The following is an 18310-nucleotide window of genomic DNA, read 5'->3' as shown; positions in this document are numbered from 1 at the left end:
GATACACAAAGCTTTCTAATCCTTTTTATGAGTTCTACCATATATATTTTACAAAGTTAAAACTATTTTAAATGGTTCACAGACTTTATGGACACCCTGCATGATTTTTAACTTTTCTATTTAGTATTTCATGCTATGTAAATTTTTAGTCATGTTTTTTTGCTTCTGATACCTTCATATATTCAAAATATAAAAAGAAGAAAAATAAAAAGATTTATTTTTAAGAAATTAAGCTACAATTTGAATGCAGAAAACAATGCCCTCACATCTTTTTATAAATTCAGAACATTTTTACTGATTGATATATATAACACAAATTGCCCCTGGGGATCAATAAAGTTGCATTGTACTGAATGCTACACTTGTACTCAAGTGCTCATTATCATTATAATTGTCAAATACAAAAGACCAAATGGTTGCCATTGACCTTTTCCAAAATCATCTCACTTCAACAAATTCTTTTGCACCTCAGTTACTTCCCATGCTACATACTGCCTTTGCTTGATCTCAACTTTTTTGCTGAACTGCATAGGTGTTCAGGATGACAACACACCTACCTCTTGTCTACATGTTGTAGATCTCAAATGCACTATTATCTGTTTTTACATTCTACATATAAACCTGTCTACAGTGTCCTGTCAACCAAAAACCATATCACCTAGGTATAAATATTGACCTCCTGCCTGTTGAACCAACTCCACGATGACCACATTGTCCCATGTACCAACATTGAAAATCAAATCAACCAGGCCCTTAGGCTAAATGAATGCCCCAGGTAATCGTAATATAGATTAGGTACATATAGAGAAATACATCTGTGAACAATTTTTCGGTTGTAACTAAGAGGGGATTTAAACTGGGAAGATCTTGTTTATGTCTTTATTTCTTGCTACTCCTGGAGGAGAATAGGGCTGCAACACCACCTCTCCAGCGGACCTGGATTTGGGCAGCCCCCTTAGCTGATCCCCACGTGGTGCCAGCACACTTTGCGTTGCTCTCTACTGTTCTTTTCTGAGTCTGGGGAAGGTCTTTAAATAAAGAGATTTTACTGTAATTTGCAAAATACCTCTATCAGATACCACTTATGTATGAACACAATATAAGTAGGAGACCACTAAAAGCAAGAAATAACCTGTTGGTGGCAACAGGCGTGTCCTGAACAAAATCTTTTTCCACATGCCACTCATCATGCAGGAAGACATCCAGAGAACTCAGGCGAGTCATGAGAACACTGGAACCCATGTAGTCCACTCGGCCCTCTAATGCGTAAAGTGTCAGACCTGCTCTGTGGTCTGGATCCTTGCCTAGATCTGGATCCTCACTCACTTGAACTGAAGGAAAAATGGCAAACATGTATAAATGGCTAAAATGATGGATACTTTTTGCTTTAAGCTTTGTTAGTACCATAATTTTATCTGTAAAACAGGTATTCCCTGCAAGGAAATAAAACTAAAATCATTTATATTCAGATTATAAATGTCTCAAGATCTACTCTTATTTTCTCCATCACCCCCCCCCCCCACCTAAAAAAAATTCCCAAGGCAATCAACAGATCCACAGCAACACATATGGCTATGTACTAAACATCCATAACAGAGCATTTTTCAGTTTTCTAGTAAGTAAATTGTTCGTTCTGCATGTGAAAATAAACTTTCAGAAGTACTGCATAGTCACAGAAAAAAAGGTGTACAGTTGTGTTTTGACTATGTGGTACAAATGACCATGAACAGTTGCCACTTACAAAAAGTGCTGAGGTCTTGTAGGTCAATGGCTCCACCCACAACTCCCCCTCTAGAGTCAAATGAAGAGCCACCAAGACCAGCACTGATTTTAAGATTCTTGTGACCATTGCTATCAATGGACAACCGGCCAGTACTCTTCACCTCCCTGGTCTTCCAACTGCCCAGACAAGACATGTGCAATAGAGAAAACAAGAGAACTGGGATAAAAACCAATAAAATTGTAGGGTAAAATATATAGTTCACTTATCCACAAGGACAACTGAAGTTAGTGCTTGTACTAGATAATACATACATATGCATGTTGAAACAATTTCTCTCTCACACAAACACATTGCCAGCAACAGTAGATACATTTGGTGACCTAAGGTCACCTCAGGTTCTGCTGGAAGCAAACTCTGGACAACAGGAAACAACTGTCAAGAATACGAGATTTTGAAGAACACAAGTTTAATTTGTTGTTTATACATATATGCGTGTGTGTTAGAGGCTGGCTTAGATGCCAGCTGATGGACATGCAAGTTTGTGTAGAGGGAACAGAAGAGATCACAGGGCCAGCACCCAATCTCTTGTAAGGTGGACCCCAGCAACACAACCAGCACTGTCAATATGACATCCATAGCACATTAACCTTCATAGTGAGTATAAAAGGTGGAGTGGGGGGTAAAGAAAGGCATAAGAAAAGATGGCAGAGAGAAGCTCGAAAAGAGTGAGACACAAACCGCGTTATCACCAGTGGAAATCATTGCCATCTCAACCAGCAGCCTGATCCCCAAAAATGTTTGTTAAGAGTAGGTGGTGGTTGTACAGGTAGATGCAAGCAGCTAACAAATGGTCACCAGAATAAAGGTATCAACAACCTGGATATGCATTAAGTGTATGAGAGGTTGCTTGGTCACATACACACAGGTGTGAATTTTGTCTTTGGTTATGTACTATTTTCTGGGAGGTGTTTTTTTCTTAAATTGTTCTCTCCAAATCTATTACGCAGAGAACCATACTAAAGCAAGCTATCTCTTACATAGTATGTCCCATGACATTGCTCATGTTGACCTCAACATCCAGGCGAGATAAGTTCACTGCAAACAAAACCAAGGTCTCCCAGGAACTCATGACATTAATGCTGGGTTGCATGGAGTGTCGGCTTTGCTGTAAGTCTGGTGACATGTGCTTGCCACGACTTTTTGATATTCCTGTGCTGCCTTTTGAGGCTGCTTGACTGGTATCCCTTGAAGACAGCTCAGTTGGAGACTGCTGTGTCATGCTGCGACCTTTTTAGAGTCAAAAGCAACATTAGTCCAATAAAATGTGCATAACAAATCCAGGAGAAATATTTCATGCAAACATTGATACAAACACACTATATTTCCCCATCATACCCACAATACAAACACTATAATAACACCAATCACCATGCCAATAGAAATTAGAAATCATCCCTAAAATGACAATGAAAATGTTAGCTTTTTCCCCCACAACTGCTAGTATGATGGTGCATCATTAGAGAATACACAGTAAAAACTTTATTCCTTTGATTTTGATGTTTTTTCATCTCTGACATTTTATATAGGTCATTCTGTGGCATAACAGCCAGTATATTGTGGATTCCATAAATTTTAAACAAAAAAAAATTCAGAAGTCCACAACAGCCAACAAAAACTTTCTTATACAACATGCATTTTCATTTGTCCAATATCACAGATTTTCAATGGCACAAAACTGCTACAATGAGCTGATTACTTGGAAAAAAAAAAAACAACATAAAATGACCTCACACCTCGTCTGCTTGCTATTTCTTTTTTAAATTCAGGACTCAGCTGAACTTTTAGCTTATCCCCTGAAGATGATCGCCGGTGATGGGTACGTTTTTGTGGGGTCAAAAGCTTGTGAATAGAAGGGGAGGACATGGAATTCTGAGACATGTACAGTGGACGCTGCTCACTGGCTTCAGGTGATGAAGATGAACTGGATTTTTCAAGATCTGGAAACATGCACAGCTTCACAACACAACTGCATGCATGAAAACATAAGCCAAATGCAACACTTTTTGACCAGACTGAAAGCAAAACTATATGGCACTAAACACAACAATCCAGTGAGTCAACCAAAATCTTAAATAGCAAATGCAAAGTTCAACAAGCTTATGGTGAATATGTAAGGACAATAACTAATTTACTCAAGTGTGGGTCTCACTCTAGTAGAAAGTGTTTTAGCAAAAAGTAATTTGCAAAGCAAACAAATAGCATGTTTGTCAAATCAAGCAACTATGCTAAAACTAGCAACTGTCTCAAACCTAATAAACAGTATGACATTTTATTTTCTTATTTTATTTTAATGTCCAGATACTTTAGGCTTTTTTTCCATGATAATATATGCAGAACATCAAACTGTCAAGGATGTTTATTCAAAACCTGACACAAATAAAAATTATTAATACACAAACAGTCCAAAAATCAAAATGGTAAGGGTCACAGAACATCAACAAAAAAAAAAAAAAGACTGCTGGACAAGATCAAAAGACATTGGAGATTGAAGCAAAGTGAAATTTTATCACAGAAACATCTTTATCACTTCTAACAAGCCGAAAAATTGAAAGACTAATAATACAGTGCTGAATTTACTTAATAAGATTTATCATAAATTTCCTATTTAAAATTAAGATTGCATAAAATCAAAATTTTCACAATTGTTTTTCAGTTAATAATAATAAACGCATGATTTATATAGTGCATGATCATGAAGGAGCATGCTCTCAACATCTGAGTTCTATTTAAGAAGTCTATTTTAAGAAGAAAATGAAATTGATCCCATTAGCTTCTTACTGAAATTAACACCAATAATCTGTTTTCTTTTTTTGTTGTCTACCAACAGTCTCTTGTTAACTGTCTCTATAACTGCATCATGATTGTTCACTATAAACTCAAACTTGGCAAAACTAAAAAAGAATTATGTCACAGCACACAGAGTCATAAGTGCAAAACTATCCTAGAATAAAAGCAATAAAAGTCCCCCTCTCTCTGTTATACACACACACTCTCACTCACACTACAGAAACCAAAGAAAGTAAAACATTTAATGCTTTACCCTCGCCACCAACTTGAGCCATGCTATCATCTCCAAGAAAAAGTCGACGTGCCAAGTTGCGTCGGTACCATGCTTTGGGCAGAGAAAGTATCTCAGAAAGTCTGCGCATGTCATATTTGAAAGAAGCCTTCCCTATGTCACAAATGGCTGAAAATGGAAGATCAAAATAATCATTGTTTTATGTGTTTATGCTTGCTCACTTCCCCCAGTTGACCTAGCTTGAGGGAATGGGTACCTGACTCTAAAGAGGGTTGGGGAAGGTAAGGCAGCAAAGGAGAGGAGATAGGCATCACACTCACGTAAAACTGGCCCCAAGAATAGTGAGGTCTCTTAACACCTCACTCCCTAACAACCTGAAAAAGGTCATGGAACTACCTTTGTCTTTACATTTGAGAAAAAGAAAAAATGTATTGAAATGCATTCAACCGAAAATCCAGGCGTTTATACACTTGCAAATATACAAAAATGTCATTCACATAACCTGAGAATCGTACAACAGTTGATTTGATCTGAGGGTCCAGTTTGCTGCTGCCATTGTTAGTCTCTCCTCCTGCATGAACCTCCATTTTGCGTGTGCGGGATATGTTCACTCGGATAAATTCAACATTCAGGCTAAGGGAATCCTTGCCTGTAACTTCTGTGAAGCTAGAGCCATGCTCAAGTATGCTGCCTGTTTGCAGACAAAGCATCATAGTTGCAATCAACTTTCTCTCCAGTTCACCTGTATATTTTTGTAAAAACTTTTATTCACATTAGATACTTTATTCGCATTTAAAAACAAGATTTATATTAATAATATTACTATTATATTAATTATAATAACAGGAATGTATATAGCACATTTCTCTACTTAACAGAGGGTTCAATATGCTTTACAAAAGAAAGCCTAACGCACAAAGAATAACACAAAATGTATATAGAATACTTATCTAGACACAACACATCAGCTAACAAAGGGGCAGAGATACATCAACAGACAAATGCAAGACAGAAAAACCTGCACAGGAAGCATGTTGGGGCAGCACAGGTCTGGCAGAGAGTTAACTATGCTGCTGATGCAAAGATCCAAAATATTAGCAGTAGCAAGATGGCATATTTGTGGTAGGGGATACTGCTAGTCAATAAAATAGTTTACAAAAAAGAAGCAACACGGTGCAGGCACAGATAAACAATCCAAAAGATAGCATTTGGTGTACCAGAAGCACAGATCAACAGAAGGAACAATGTGTGACACAGATGTAAAGGAAAAGATGAAAAGAGATGGATAGCAGTCGACCTCAAAAGAGACATTACCAAAATAAACAAGAGCGAGCATGAGAGAAGGAAACAAGAGTATGGCAGAGTATTTATCAACTTGACAACTTGGCTTGCCTATGTGAAGATATTGGGTAAGTCAGTCAGTCCATTGTCCCTTGACCATTATCTGTTGTTGGGGAGGAAGGGGACAGACAGACAGCACATGGACAGACGCGGGAGCTGACAGGGCCCGCCATTCTTGCCTATTTTGGGCAATAGTAAGCAGGTCCAGTACAAGAAAACCAGTTAAAAAACCAGTTCCTTCTTTGGCTATCACAGCACTGACCACATTCTAAGGTACCTTGAAGAATAGTCTTCAACAAGGTGTCGTGCCGGGTCACATGACCAAAGAAGACTAGCTTATGTCGCTGAGGCTCCCGGTGTCCTACGAGTGTGGCAATCTTATTTCAAAGTCATTGGTTCTATGTTCTCTGTTTGAGATCCGGAGCTGCCTTCTCATACACTTGTTATTGAATGCAGAATTGGTACTACCAGGAATTTGTATAGATTATACTTGGTAATGAACCTGATCTTACGGCTATGCCAAATCCTATCTAGCTTAGCCATCACCACTGCTGCTGTTGTGATACTGATGCAGATATCTGCCATGGAGCTGCCATCTTAATGGCTCTGTCAGGAATGCAGCTTAGATCCATACATGAGTGTGTATGGACAGGATGGAAAGCATGGACGCTGAAGCAAATACTAGTCAAGGGAGTTGCAAGTATTTGAGTGAGTGAGATTACATATATTGCTGACATGACGCAAGAGCAAGCCTGACATTCGGAGAGGAAGATAAGATCAGGAGTCATCATAACCTTTGTAAACTCCCTATTTGTTATTTATTTATATTTTAATTCGAAACTTTGAACAGATTGTGGCTGAGCAAACAATTTGGTATCACGCATTAAGGTAATTTATGATAGCTGTGTAAGAAACAAACAAAGGTGAGTGTGAAACTACCAAAGCCATCAACAGGGGCACATTGAGAAGATTCTTTCAGTGTTTTGAAAAGAGGAAAGATTCCCTGGACGATTGTGTGAGACCATGGAAAAAACAAAATACCTGCTAACCCAAGATAACCAAATTAAGGCTCCTCGAATGGGTTGTACTCTTCATAAGTGTAATTCAAGTAGCCAACAGCAAAGTGTATATTGTAAACAAGAGAAAAGGGAGACTCTTTAAGAAGGAATTCATGTGGCGCCTGGCCTTACGTAAGTAGTTTTTAATATTTAAAGAGTCTTAATGGACCTAGATCTGTCATCAGACGATTAAATATTCTGTTCGCTAAAAGACTGAACTTTACAGACAATAGCCTGAGGAGCCTACACAAATCATAAGAACTATGTGCTCATGGATGAGAGATTGTGGAAGTGGAATTTAAGGATTATAGTGAGTTTGACGATAGAAAGATATTTATATATATTTAGATGTTTATGTGCTTTCATAACTGTTTGGTATTTTATAGTTATTAGGTGTGTGAGATTTTGTAACTGCTGTGATGTTGTACTGGCTTAGAAGAAAAATTAATCGAAAAGAAAATCACAAACAGTAAAGAAAACACTATCCCAGATAAGAACCAAAGAAAAAAAGAGGAAGTAAGCCAGTAAGAAAACCACTTGGAAAGCCTTAGTCCATCAGTAATATATTGTTTGCTTCACATACTATGTACTGTGCTGTAATTGTAAAAGATTATGTTGTAGCAAAATATACCTGTTTGTGTTTGGGGGAAGGGAGGAAAGAAGGATAAACTAGAGTATTTGAAGAAAACACCTGACCATCCCTTTGAACAGGTTGTCACTGTCACATCAAGATGTTGTGTCCTCAAGGTGAAATCTGAACCTAAATGTAGGATCTTACAAACTGGACCGATGATAAGCTCTATTCCACAGTGTTTCTAAGCACTTCCTATCCCCCCGCCAAAGTTCTGATACTCAACCCCTGAAATAAAACAAAGCAGTAGATACAAAGACAACCTAATGACTAAGATGAAAAACATAATTAGAGACCACTTTGATCATCGCAGCAGACATAAACTTACCAAGATAGCCTCTCTGGTTTCCACTATATGGAGAACTGTGAAAAAAGCGTCGTTGGCCCCCTCCGTAAGGATGAAATACATAAAGAGAAAAGTCAGACAAACAGCCTGTTACACTCAGCCCTCCAGAGTTTGCAGCTGCTGCAGAGGAATTGTCTGACAATGTACTCCCCACACGTGGACGTGCCCCTCCACTGGCATGACGGTCACGGTTTCCCGAAGAGAGCCTTTTCCCCACTAGATGTACAAATTTTTATTATTGAAATGCATTCATGATGATCACAATAATCCAAACAAATAAATACATGTATAAAAACTGATGTACCCCAGCACATCAAAATGGATGAAAACCATCTAGTGAAAAGAAGAATAAGAATGCAATAAATATCTACTCCTACAGCCTACATGGAAATCAGTCAATTAAATATATTTTCATGTACAAAAAAGCAGTTATGTGGTTAAAAAAAATGGCAGAAATGTAAAGATTATGAACAAGATCTTCTATGATAGAGTATTCAACAGTTCTCACATTTGGGTTTCGTAGGTGGTGTGCCCTCACCCAAGAGACCTTCTACATCTGTTTTTTTTGTAGAAAAGACCAGCTCAAGAGATGGCACTTGCACAAGGCACTCAACACGTGAAATTGGCTGGCAGTTAAAACGAATCTTTGAAGGCTCAACCTGGAACATCCCTTGCTGGTTAAAATATAACTTAAAATATTTTCTTTTAAGCTGCAATCTGCATTAAAGTTAACAATTTTCAACAGGATGTGTGAGATTTATCAATTAAAATTTATTACTCTGTTTCAAATATTTTATCAAAAATAATTAATTCTGAAAAACTGTGGGGCAGATACTGTTATTCAGAATTATATTGATTTGTTAATGACATGACGAATACTCATAAAATACAACCGTTTTTATAGGAAAATAAATGATGTGAACAACACACCTTGATGTTAACAACAACATCAACAGGAAAGAATGCAGCACCCATTGGAAGTCCCAAAGAAACTTGAGATGCATCTAGATCCATGTTAAGGTGAATCACACTCCCCTTATCTGCTGTGGATATGTCATAGAGAAGAAACATATATTCTGATAATGATAGTCAATTGCCAAGTTTATGCTGAGGTAACAATGTTATGAAAGCAAAATGATAAGTGATGATTTGTAATGACATCCATAACTCTGTAATATATCAGAAAATATCAGAAAAAAGATTTGTGATAAGCTAGAAACATAAAGATATCTAATTCAACCTTTCTTGTTCTGGGTGGGCTGAGAGATGGGAAGTGGTTCAAGAGCCTGTTCCAAGAAATCAAGCAGGCAAGGGCTGATAATCATCTCCTGCAAGTATGTACACACATGCACACGCACACACACACACCCAGTCAGTCAAGCCATTTAATATTCTACTCAACAGTTTCATACATTTGAGAAGAGTGATATGAAATATGATCAGAATAGTGCTAAGTGGCATTAATAATAATAATGACTGAATTTGTAGGATGCATTTCCCTCTCTGGAGGCAACTTCAATGTGTGGTGCACAAAGACTACAATGAAGTGATAACCACACAACAAAGAAACACAAATAACAGCAAAATAACCAGAATTACAAGTGCCAAAATCTCCAAACAACATTTAACTAGTATGCAATACTTGTGTACGCTTGATATAAATCTAACATAAAATTTGATCTTAAAATATAATTAGGTTTATTACGATATTATAATTAGAAGCAAAACCTGGAGTAAGCGTAAAGCCACCACCTAAATCCAACAACCCCCTCTTGATTCCCTTGAAGTGAAAACTTTTTGATGAGCCATGCATGCAACTGACCTCGGGCAAACTCTGCAGTGACAGCCAAGCATAAAGGTTTGCCTTTTTTACTGCTTTCTTTCCAGTACCTCCTGTCAGTGAAGTTGCCTCACTTCCATCCATGGCTGACTCTCCAGAAAGTGATTTCAGAGAGTCATTTAGTCCCAAGAAACTGTGACGACCTGTCCTAGCCTGATCTGCTGGGGCAAAATGAGTCAAGCGTGGATTGAAAACATCGTCCATTTGTGAAAAGGAGGCAGAGACTGGAGCTGAGCGGGATCCAAAGTCAGCTGTGCTGCCCAAAGAGCTGTTCATCTCGAAGAAACTTGTCTTGGAATTGTAATGTACCTTCATGATAGGAGAAACATTCAGAGCTTCTGAAAATGTGCTACAGAACCTTGTCAACAATAACTAAGAATTTTGTTTATCGACAAAAATATTTTACTGATAAGGAAATACCTAACTAAATTGTTCAATAATAGGCTCCTTCCAACTCCCCCCAACCAATAAAGAATGCATGCCTGACCTTAACATCCACACTGGGGAGGAAGAAGACAGTTGTCTCCACTTGCGTTGCTTGTTTCTTGTTCATGATGTTTGGGGGTGCAGACTCCATTCGCTTTAGCTTCTGTTTGGATGTTGGTGTTGACAGATCATCCCCTGACATATGTCGATCCCTTTTTGTTGGCCTATGGATTATGAATTTACTGAGGTAAATAACTCACTAAGTGAAAAATTCAGCTGGAAAAACTTAAAGATATTACTGAAAATTTATTCTGCCAGGATTTCACACTACAAACTGAGCAATTTGATGGAAGTGATAAAATACCATTTTTCATGTGGAGTTATCCTGACTAGCTATCTCAATTCCAGCTGTCCGTTCTCAATTGGTCAGCAATGAACAGGGAGAACACAAACTCACCCTCCATCTCACACCTCTCCAGTTTTTCGCCCAACTGAACAGAGACCTACTTTGGGAAGGTGGGAGGGAACTTGCAGTCATCTGGTAAGTACCCAAAGAAAGGAATTTTAGCATGAAAAATGGTATTCCTTCTTCATACTGTACCAGAAGACATGACTATGTGGAGAATAAATAATAGGTAAGGGGTGTTGTAACCAGCAAAAAGGCTAGCTTTGGCATTCCCATCAAATTTTTAAAATTTCTCTCAATTCCATCTGGGCAGCTGATCAGCAGGCCCTGCCAAGCTGGTTTACTGAGCAGAATAGGCAAGGCAGGCTGATCAAGCAGACGGGATCTGCCCCTCCTCTGGGAAGCAGATTTTTTAAGATAAATACATAATGCACACCGTGGATCTTGTAGCTTAATTGGATCACGGAAATCTGCTTTAGGCAGCAAGAGCAAAGTAACCTCTTTGCCAAAAACTCCGGGTACGTAAGAAAATGAATTGTCTGTGGACAAAGCATGAAACTCCGATACTCGAGAGGCTGAAGCCACTTCAAAAACAAGTCTTCCAAGTAAGCAACTCAAAATCAAGAGAATTTAGAAAGGTGAGAACCCACCCCTAATTTCAAGATGGGAATAAAGAACGACCTATTCGTCATGCACGGGACAAATTTTCCAGAAGGTCAGACAAATCTTATTTGCTCCCCGCACCCCAATGAAGAAAGGTATCGAAGAGCATGGCCTTATAGCCCTTGAGGGTTATTAGCACCACTGCCTTCAGATTAAACAGAAAGTCCGCCACCTGAGCTCCAGGCCTTGATGGATGAGAAATTGATGAAAACCCTCAACTTACCTTCATACACTGCTACAGTGGAGGGCCTTCAAGTGGTAATAAAACGAGCCACTGCTTTACCTGAGAATTTTCATCTGGCAACTGCCTTCCTGATAACACCATGATGGGAAGGTTGAGATATTCTGGGACAGGATGGAAGATCTGGCTGTGTGGTTGGGGCTACCAGGTCAGAACTCCACAACCAACTCCTGTTGAGTGGTGCTACCAGAAGGACACTGACTCCCTTCACTTTTGCCAATACTTTGGGCAGCAGAACTGTGGGGGGAGATCTAAGTTAAAAAACTAAGTTAAAAAAAAATCAAGTAACACCTCTAAAAACTGCTGAAGTAAGCTAGGCTGAATCCTGTAGTTACAGCTAAAAGGATGATTTCAGAAATCCAAACAGCACAACACATCCCTTGGGAATAATTTCAAGCTCCTGGCAGACTTTTACAGCTATTTCTAGTAACAGATTACTCACTTCTTAAAATCATCTTCCTTGATATCTTTCGGATGAAGGATGCACTTGCCGCTGTCAATGAAAATGCGGACATCTAGCTCAAAATCAATGTTTGGCTCCATGCTACCTTTGCCTGCTGCTGTGGCATGAGGAATATCACTTCTCTGGTCCTGTTGCCTGTGAATCAGTAGCATTAGTTGAAATGTCTACCCTTGCCTCACCTTCAACTATTGCATGAAACTTCAACCTTCCTGTATCATCAAGCACTACACCCACTGTGTTCAGCTTCTACCTTTACTGCCTCGTGCTAAACCTTAGCAATCTTCAACCCCAACTTGCACTGCTATATCCTACATGCTACTGTATCCTATGTACTTTACTTAAGTAGTTTAGGTCTCCTGTTATTTTATGATTAACAAATTTTTAAAACCTGTTCACAGAGAAATAGCTGCAATCATTTATCATAAAGATGGAATAAATAATTCTATAAGCACATATGTAACTTTGTTCCTTCAGAAATGGAGATGATTCAAAATGTTTTAAAATTATCCACCTGTAACCAGTTGTGTAAGACAAAGAATTCCCATCTTCATCCTCTGAAGATGAAACAGATTCTGAATCTGATGATATGATGTCCTGTAATGACCATGTCTTTTTCAAGCAATGGTAATGTCTTTCAGGCTGAGCCAAATCACCTTCATCAAAACTGGCTGACAACCCCTCTGGGGTGCTAAACAAAACAAGAGCTGATCAGCTGCTGCACGCTGATTCTGAGCACATGCAATGTTTTTATGACTTTAAACTAGGCATGTGTCATTGAAGCTTTCTTTAGCAAGCTGGTAAGAGACATATGCTGCTGGATACAACATAACAAATGTTCATTTTGTTTCATGAAGGCTATAGAAAAGCAAAATTTTATCTTCTCTGGTGACACAATCTCTTGCAGTAATTTTCATTAAAAAATATTTTCCATTTTATTTTATATCTGTTCTGTGTCATCTTTCATCTGAACACAAACACAAGGATCCCAGTCTGTTTCAATCACCATAAAAAGCTTGGCATCAGATCTGTTGATATAAAGAATTACAGTTGAACCTCGGTTAGCAAACACAATCCGTTCTGGAAAGTTGTTCGTTATCCAAAACAATTTTTCCCATAAGAAATAAAGGAAATAGATTTAATTGGTTCCCAGCCCCTGTTGACTCGCTAATATTTTAAAGTTACAGGCTATATAGGTATTTTTTAATAAGAACAGTTATAATACAATATAAATGGAGTCAAATAAACATAAAAACATTAACAAAAGCATTTAAACATAAGAAAACGTGCCGTTTTGATGGCGTGGGTTGATGGAGGTGTGGGGAAGGGGTGCAATTACTGCTTGGATTCCCCCTCCATGAATAAGTGACATTGTAAAATCGGGGGTGACTTAATTCCCTTTTCTGTGGCTTTGAGGTTGAAGAAAAAAACTAGTCCAGTGTCTGTTGTTTCTGCCTTTTTTGTAAAACTCTTCGGTAATACGACATCACATTATCATTGAACATGTTTAGGCTCCTATTACCTATCGCACTGCTAGGGAAAGACTTTTCTACAAACATTTGTAATCTTCTTTGGAGCCATGATTGAGGATTATCTTATTAAAATAAAGCACAAAAATCACTAAATAAGAAGGATGGCACAGATAAGGAATGACCGATCATAACTGTGTCTCGAGCACAAATGATGACATGCTGGTCGGTCACATGGCTGTTTGTTATCTGAAATTTTGTTCGCTATCCGAGACAAATTTTTAACAAAATTTTTGGTATCTGAAATATTCACTATCCGAGGCGTTCGCTAACCGAGGTTCCACTGTATTTCTTTTATAAAGTCACAGCTTCAATCTTCATTACAATGAAGACACTTTTTGAAAAAGTTAGTTGATATTTTCTTAAAAAAACTAATAAAAAGCTTGATTTTCTCAATTTGAAGAACTTGCCTGGGCGGTGTATATGTGGTATGTTCAGTTCCACCAAACTGGACACGTGCAGATGAGGGATGGGGATCAACATCTTGTCGTAAGGAGCATGGTCGACCTAATGTGTGGGAATTAATCTGATGATGTTGCGCAATGAAAGACCTGCAAAAAGTGTTTAAGATGAAAACTGGTGACTAGGGTTGTATGGCACAAAACAAATAAAGAATGCAATTTAATTTATGAAATACAGTGTGTGTGAATATTAATAATATTGAATAGCATATCATATTAAATTTCTATAATATAGTCCCTGTTGTTTAAGATACTGTTGATATGGAAATAGCTGCTATCAATACTGCAAGACAGCTTTATATTCTTCTGACAGAACACAAAATAAAACAAATCCTACTTGAAAAAAGGTATACAGTGATGTCCCATAATAAAAGTTTACAGGCTAATATCTATACAAGAAGCGAAAGCAATCAATCACCCACTTCTTGCCATCTATGCCAGGGATGGAAAATCTTTTTTCTGCCAAGGGCCACCTAGATTTTTACATCATTTATGTGGCATACAAAATTGTCAGCTTAAAAATTAGTCTGCTATATTTGGTCAAGCCATTGTTTAGCCAGAGTGTGTTAAAACTTGTGCAACATGTACACCCCAGCCTTCCTGACAACAACTGTTCTCTCAGTCAATGCAATAAATACAGGCAGACCATGGACATTGTAGATGGATGGACCGCATGCAGGCGGCAAGAAGCGCATGTCTGTCCCATCATGTACTCGTATGTGTCTTGTCTATCACATGATGGATATTCCTTGCTTGTCCCTTAAAATTTATGTTACTATTATGATTCACTGAATATAAATCTGTGTTGCTATGAAAAACCTTTCTAGATTTATTAAATTTCGACTTCTGCCTATAGTTACCTAGGTCCAACCAGACCAAATGATATCGTGGGCCATATGTTCCCCAACCCTGATCTATGCAATCAAAATGAAGCAGGCCTATAACAACCTGGTTCCTCAGGTGACTTCTTTGACTTTTTAATAAGCTGAAGTCAAAATAACATCAATGCTGGCTGACAGCTGGAAATGTCAAAAAAGTATATTTCTTAGTGCTATAACCCTCAGATTATCTCACCCTTCTCTGCGTCTCCCTCCATATGACTTTGATCTCATGTGTGCTGGTCTGGAACTGAGACCAAGCTTATCCCGTATAACTGATGCCTGGGACACAAATTTCAACATTATTATTTTAATAAGCTTCACAGCAGCAGCTAATTTTCAAAAAGTGTGATTAAACACAAAACTTACTGATAGATCAGTTAAAGTAATGAAGGCCTGTCTTAGGTCAAATACATGTATCTATGGTGGAAGTGATAATTACATTTTGCAATGCTATTGAAGGGCATCTGCGGCCATCTTCTAAGAACACTTTACATAAGAGAATACATCAAATACAGATGTAGTATGCATGCAACTGCATTTAATCATTTCAAAGAAACTAATGTAAAGAAAAATAAATAAGGTTTGATAAGTTTTACTCTTTTACTTCTTGATTATTGACTATGTTTACTTGTCTTATTGAAAATAAATAAAACCCTTCATGGATATAATCTGTGTACAAAACAGGCACATGCAAACTTTGAGGTTAAACTTAGAGGTCACTGTCTGCTAGAAAAGAATGGATTTCATCTAGAAGAGGGAGGTGAGGGTACTTCTCAGGCCAGGTGGAAGCAATTAGCAAAGAATGACCACTAGGTTTGCTGGCACTCCATGTGCTTCTCACCTCCCTCCCTGAGGATGAACCATTTTTTTCCTTCCTTAAAGTTTGGCCTTTAAGCAACAGTCTTTACACACACACACACATAAAAAAAAAAAAATTCCACTCATTTATTTTTCCTACCTAGCTTTTATTAAACTGATTTTCTAAGAAATTGACTACCCATGTAAAGACAAGTATATGACTAAAAAAAAAATGCTTCACACACTGCCTTCAAGTGAGTTTTTAAAAAATAAAATTAGGATCTAGCAAGCTTTTATGATAATTAGCCTCACCCTGTATTTCTGAAATGATGTGACTCACACCAATAATGATTTAGTCATCACAAATTTCTCATATGCTTTGAAAAGCCATAGTTCTGCTCATCCAGTCAAAAAAAAAAGTCCTATTTGACTCTTGTACAGTAATTGTATTCCAACACTTTCTAATGAGGTCTACTGCTGTTGACCTATAAAACACCAGCCATTCCACATGCAAACCAACTGTCAGTCAAGGGCAGTATCAAGAAAAGAACCTGAACTTTATTACAGGGAAACCCTCTGTCAAACAGTTTGCTGCAGAACTGCAATTTTAATGCTAATAATAATGAGTTTTGTTTAATCTACTCTTTAAAAATAGTATTAATAATATGATATTTATCAAAGTTAATATCTACTTTGGCACAAGATGGCATTTTACCTACAGTGCTGACAAAAAGATTTTTTTCAATTTTATTTGAAACATTGAAACAAAAGAAAACCAAATAATGTTTAAAGAATTCAAGGGAGGAGAAACTAATGCTCTGTGTGATCTTAGTTTTGTTTTTTCCAAACATGCAGCATGCAAATATTCAGTGCCTTACACTTATGAAGAATGAAAAGTTGTGTTGCATGCATGTGCACACCTCCCCACTCAAATGTTTGCACATGCACACAAACATATTCAACCACACACACACCCTGATGAGTTATACCAAATCTGCTAAAAAAACACTATTTTTCAATTTGTTTGCTAAATACATAATTTAATATTTAGTTTTTGAAAAGGCAGTAAATTTAAAAATCAAATCTGTATTCCTTGAAGACAACTTTCACATAACACCCAGGAGCTTATAATACTTTTAATTGCAAGTTTGATGTGGACTATGCTTTCTTTTCTCCCTTTCCCCTTTCATAAAATAATGTTGAAAGAATTTCAATAAATTCTGAACATCAACAAACAGACTAATAAAGAGATTGACAAAATATGATAATAATTAGTCATCATACATGAGGAATAAAAAAAGACATAAACATAAAATTTATTTAACAAGAAATAATGTGTTTCTTCATGATAGACTACAAAACAATTTAGATTATACCACATGAAAAGATTTTCTATTCATACACTAAAAATAATAACAAACCTCACAAAAGCTGAAACTTCATAAGAATATTTTTTAAACATCAACGAGTGCAACGTAGAAGCATACTGTTAAAGTTACACTATTTACAGGAAAAATACCTGATTAAGCATGTTGTTCTCTTGCAGTTTCATTCCTCCCCACACACACATAAAGTGCCAATCATTAAGCACATCAAAAGATGCAAGCCTTCTCCAATTCTGTTCAGACCATATTATTGCCCATATAGAAGTTCACTACAAAATCTGCCAGGAAATGCTAATCCCCTGCCAATAATCCAAATAACTGTCATAGTTTCAAAATAATGTGGAAGACTAGGCAAAAATGAATCAGGCTGACAGACAACTGAAATACACTTGTGAATTAAAGGATTGGTACACAGTGACAATTACACACAGGAGAGACAAACAAGAACAACCGAGACAGACTAGTTCACAACTGGCAAATTAGTAGCAGAGTCAATCTGAATAACAGAGAGATTGCAAAGTGGGAAAATAAAAAAGCTCAGCAGCATGTGATCGGAGAGTCAGTTTACCAGGAAATGTCTTGATGTCACTTCATCCATGTGCTGTAGCCAACAAGCACAAAAGGGATAACAATCAACAAAATACACACCATCATTGAAGGAATCATGTTCTCTTATGCCTCTGAGAATTTTTGTTCATCAATTATGCAGTAATGTATTTCTTCCACCTATGTTTATTGAGCTGCGTGGTTATCTGTTGGTGAAACTGAAGGAAATCAACCTATTTAAGATTACCCCTTAAAAAGAACCTATTCCTACTAAAAAAAAAAATTGAACAAAATGATTTTATGTAAAACATGGTGAAATTATCAACAAAGCAAATATCTAGAAAATAGACGGCTAAGCTTACATGCAAGGTTTTACTAAGCACACATTCAACACATAAATTAAGTGTCCAACTTTCTTTCCTCTTTATGGTAAATTTATTACTTGAAGACCAGCATTAATAATTGTCCAAAAAAAAGAATGAGAACCTGAAACTTT

At 37.4% G+C, this 18310-nt stretch overlaps 1 protein-coding gene across 1 annotated transcript in view; it reads right to left on the bottom strand.

Annotated features, from left to right (window-relative positions):
• The window catches only part of LOC112559164 (uncharacterized protein KIAA1109-like), a 79589-nt gene that overhangs the window by 9558 nt on the left and 51721 nt on the right, over nt 1–18310 (bottom strand). Inside the window, 16 exon segments of the mRNA XM_025230163.1 lie at nt 1133–1331; nt 1742–1899; nt 2761–3010; nt 3517–3720; nt 4824–4970; nt 5305–5493; nt 8161–8394; nt 8687–8837; nt 9109–9218; nt 9419–9506; nt 10001–10327; nt 10506–10668; nt 12197–12352; nt 12729–12905; nt 14154–14294; nt 15279–15364. Of these exon segments, the coding sequence (XP_025085948.1) occupies nt 1133–1331; nt 1742–1899; nt 2761–3010; nt 3517–3720; nt 4824–4970; nt 5305–5493; nt 8161–8394; nt 8687–8837; nt 9109–9218; nt 9419–9506; nt 10001–10327; nt 10506–10668; nt 12197–12352; nt 12729–12905; nt 14154–14294; nt 15279–15364 (2780 nt within the window).

This window comes from Pomacea canaliculata, linkage group LG3 (genome assembly GCF_003073045.1).
Source record: "Pomacea canaliculata isolate SZHN2017 linkage group LG3, ASM307304v1, whole genome shotgun sequence".
Taxonomy (NCBI): Eukaryota; Metazoa; Mollusca; class Gastropoda; order Architaenioglossa; family Ampullariidae; genus Pomacea; species Pomacea canaliculata.
Note: the sequence above shows the minus strand (reverse complement) of the source record. Positions and strands in the feature narration are given on the sequence as shown.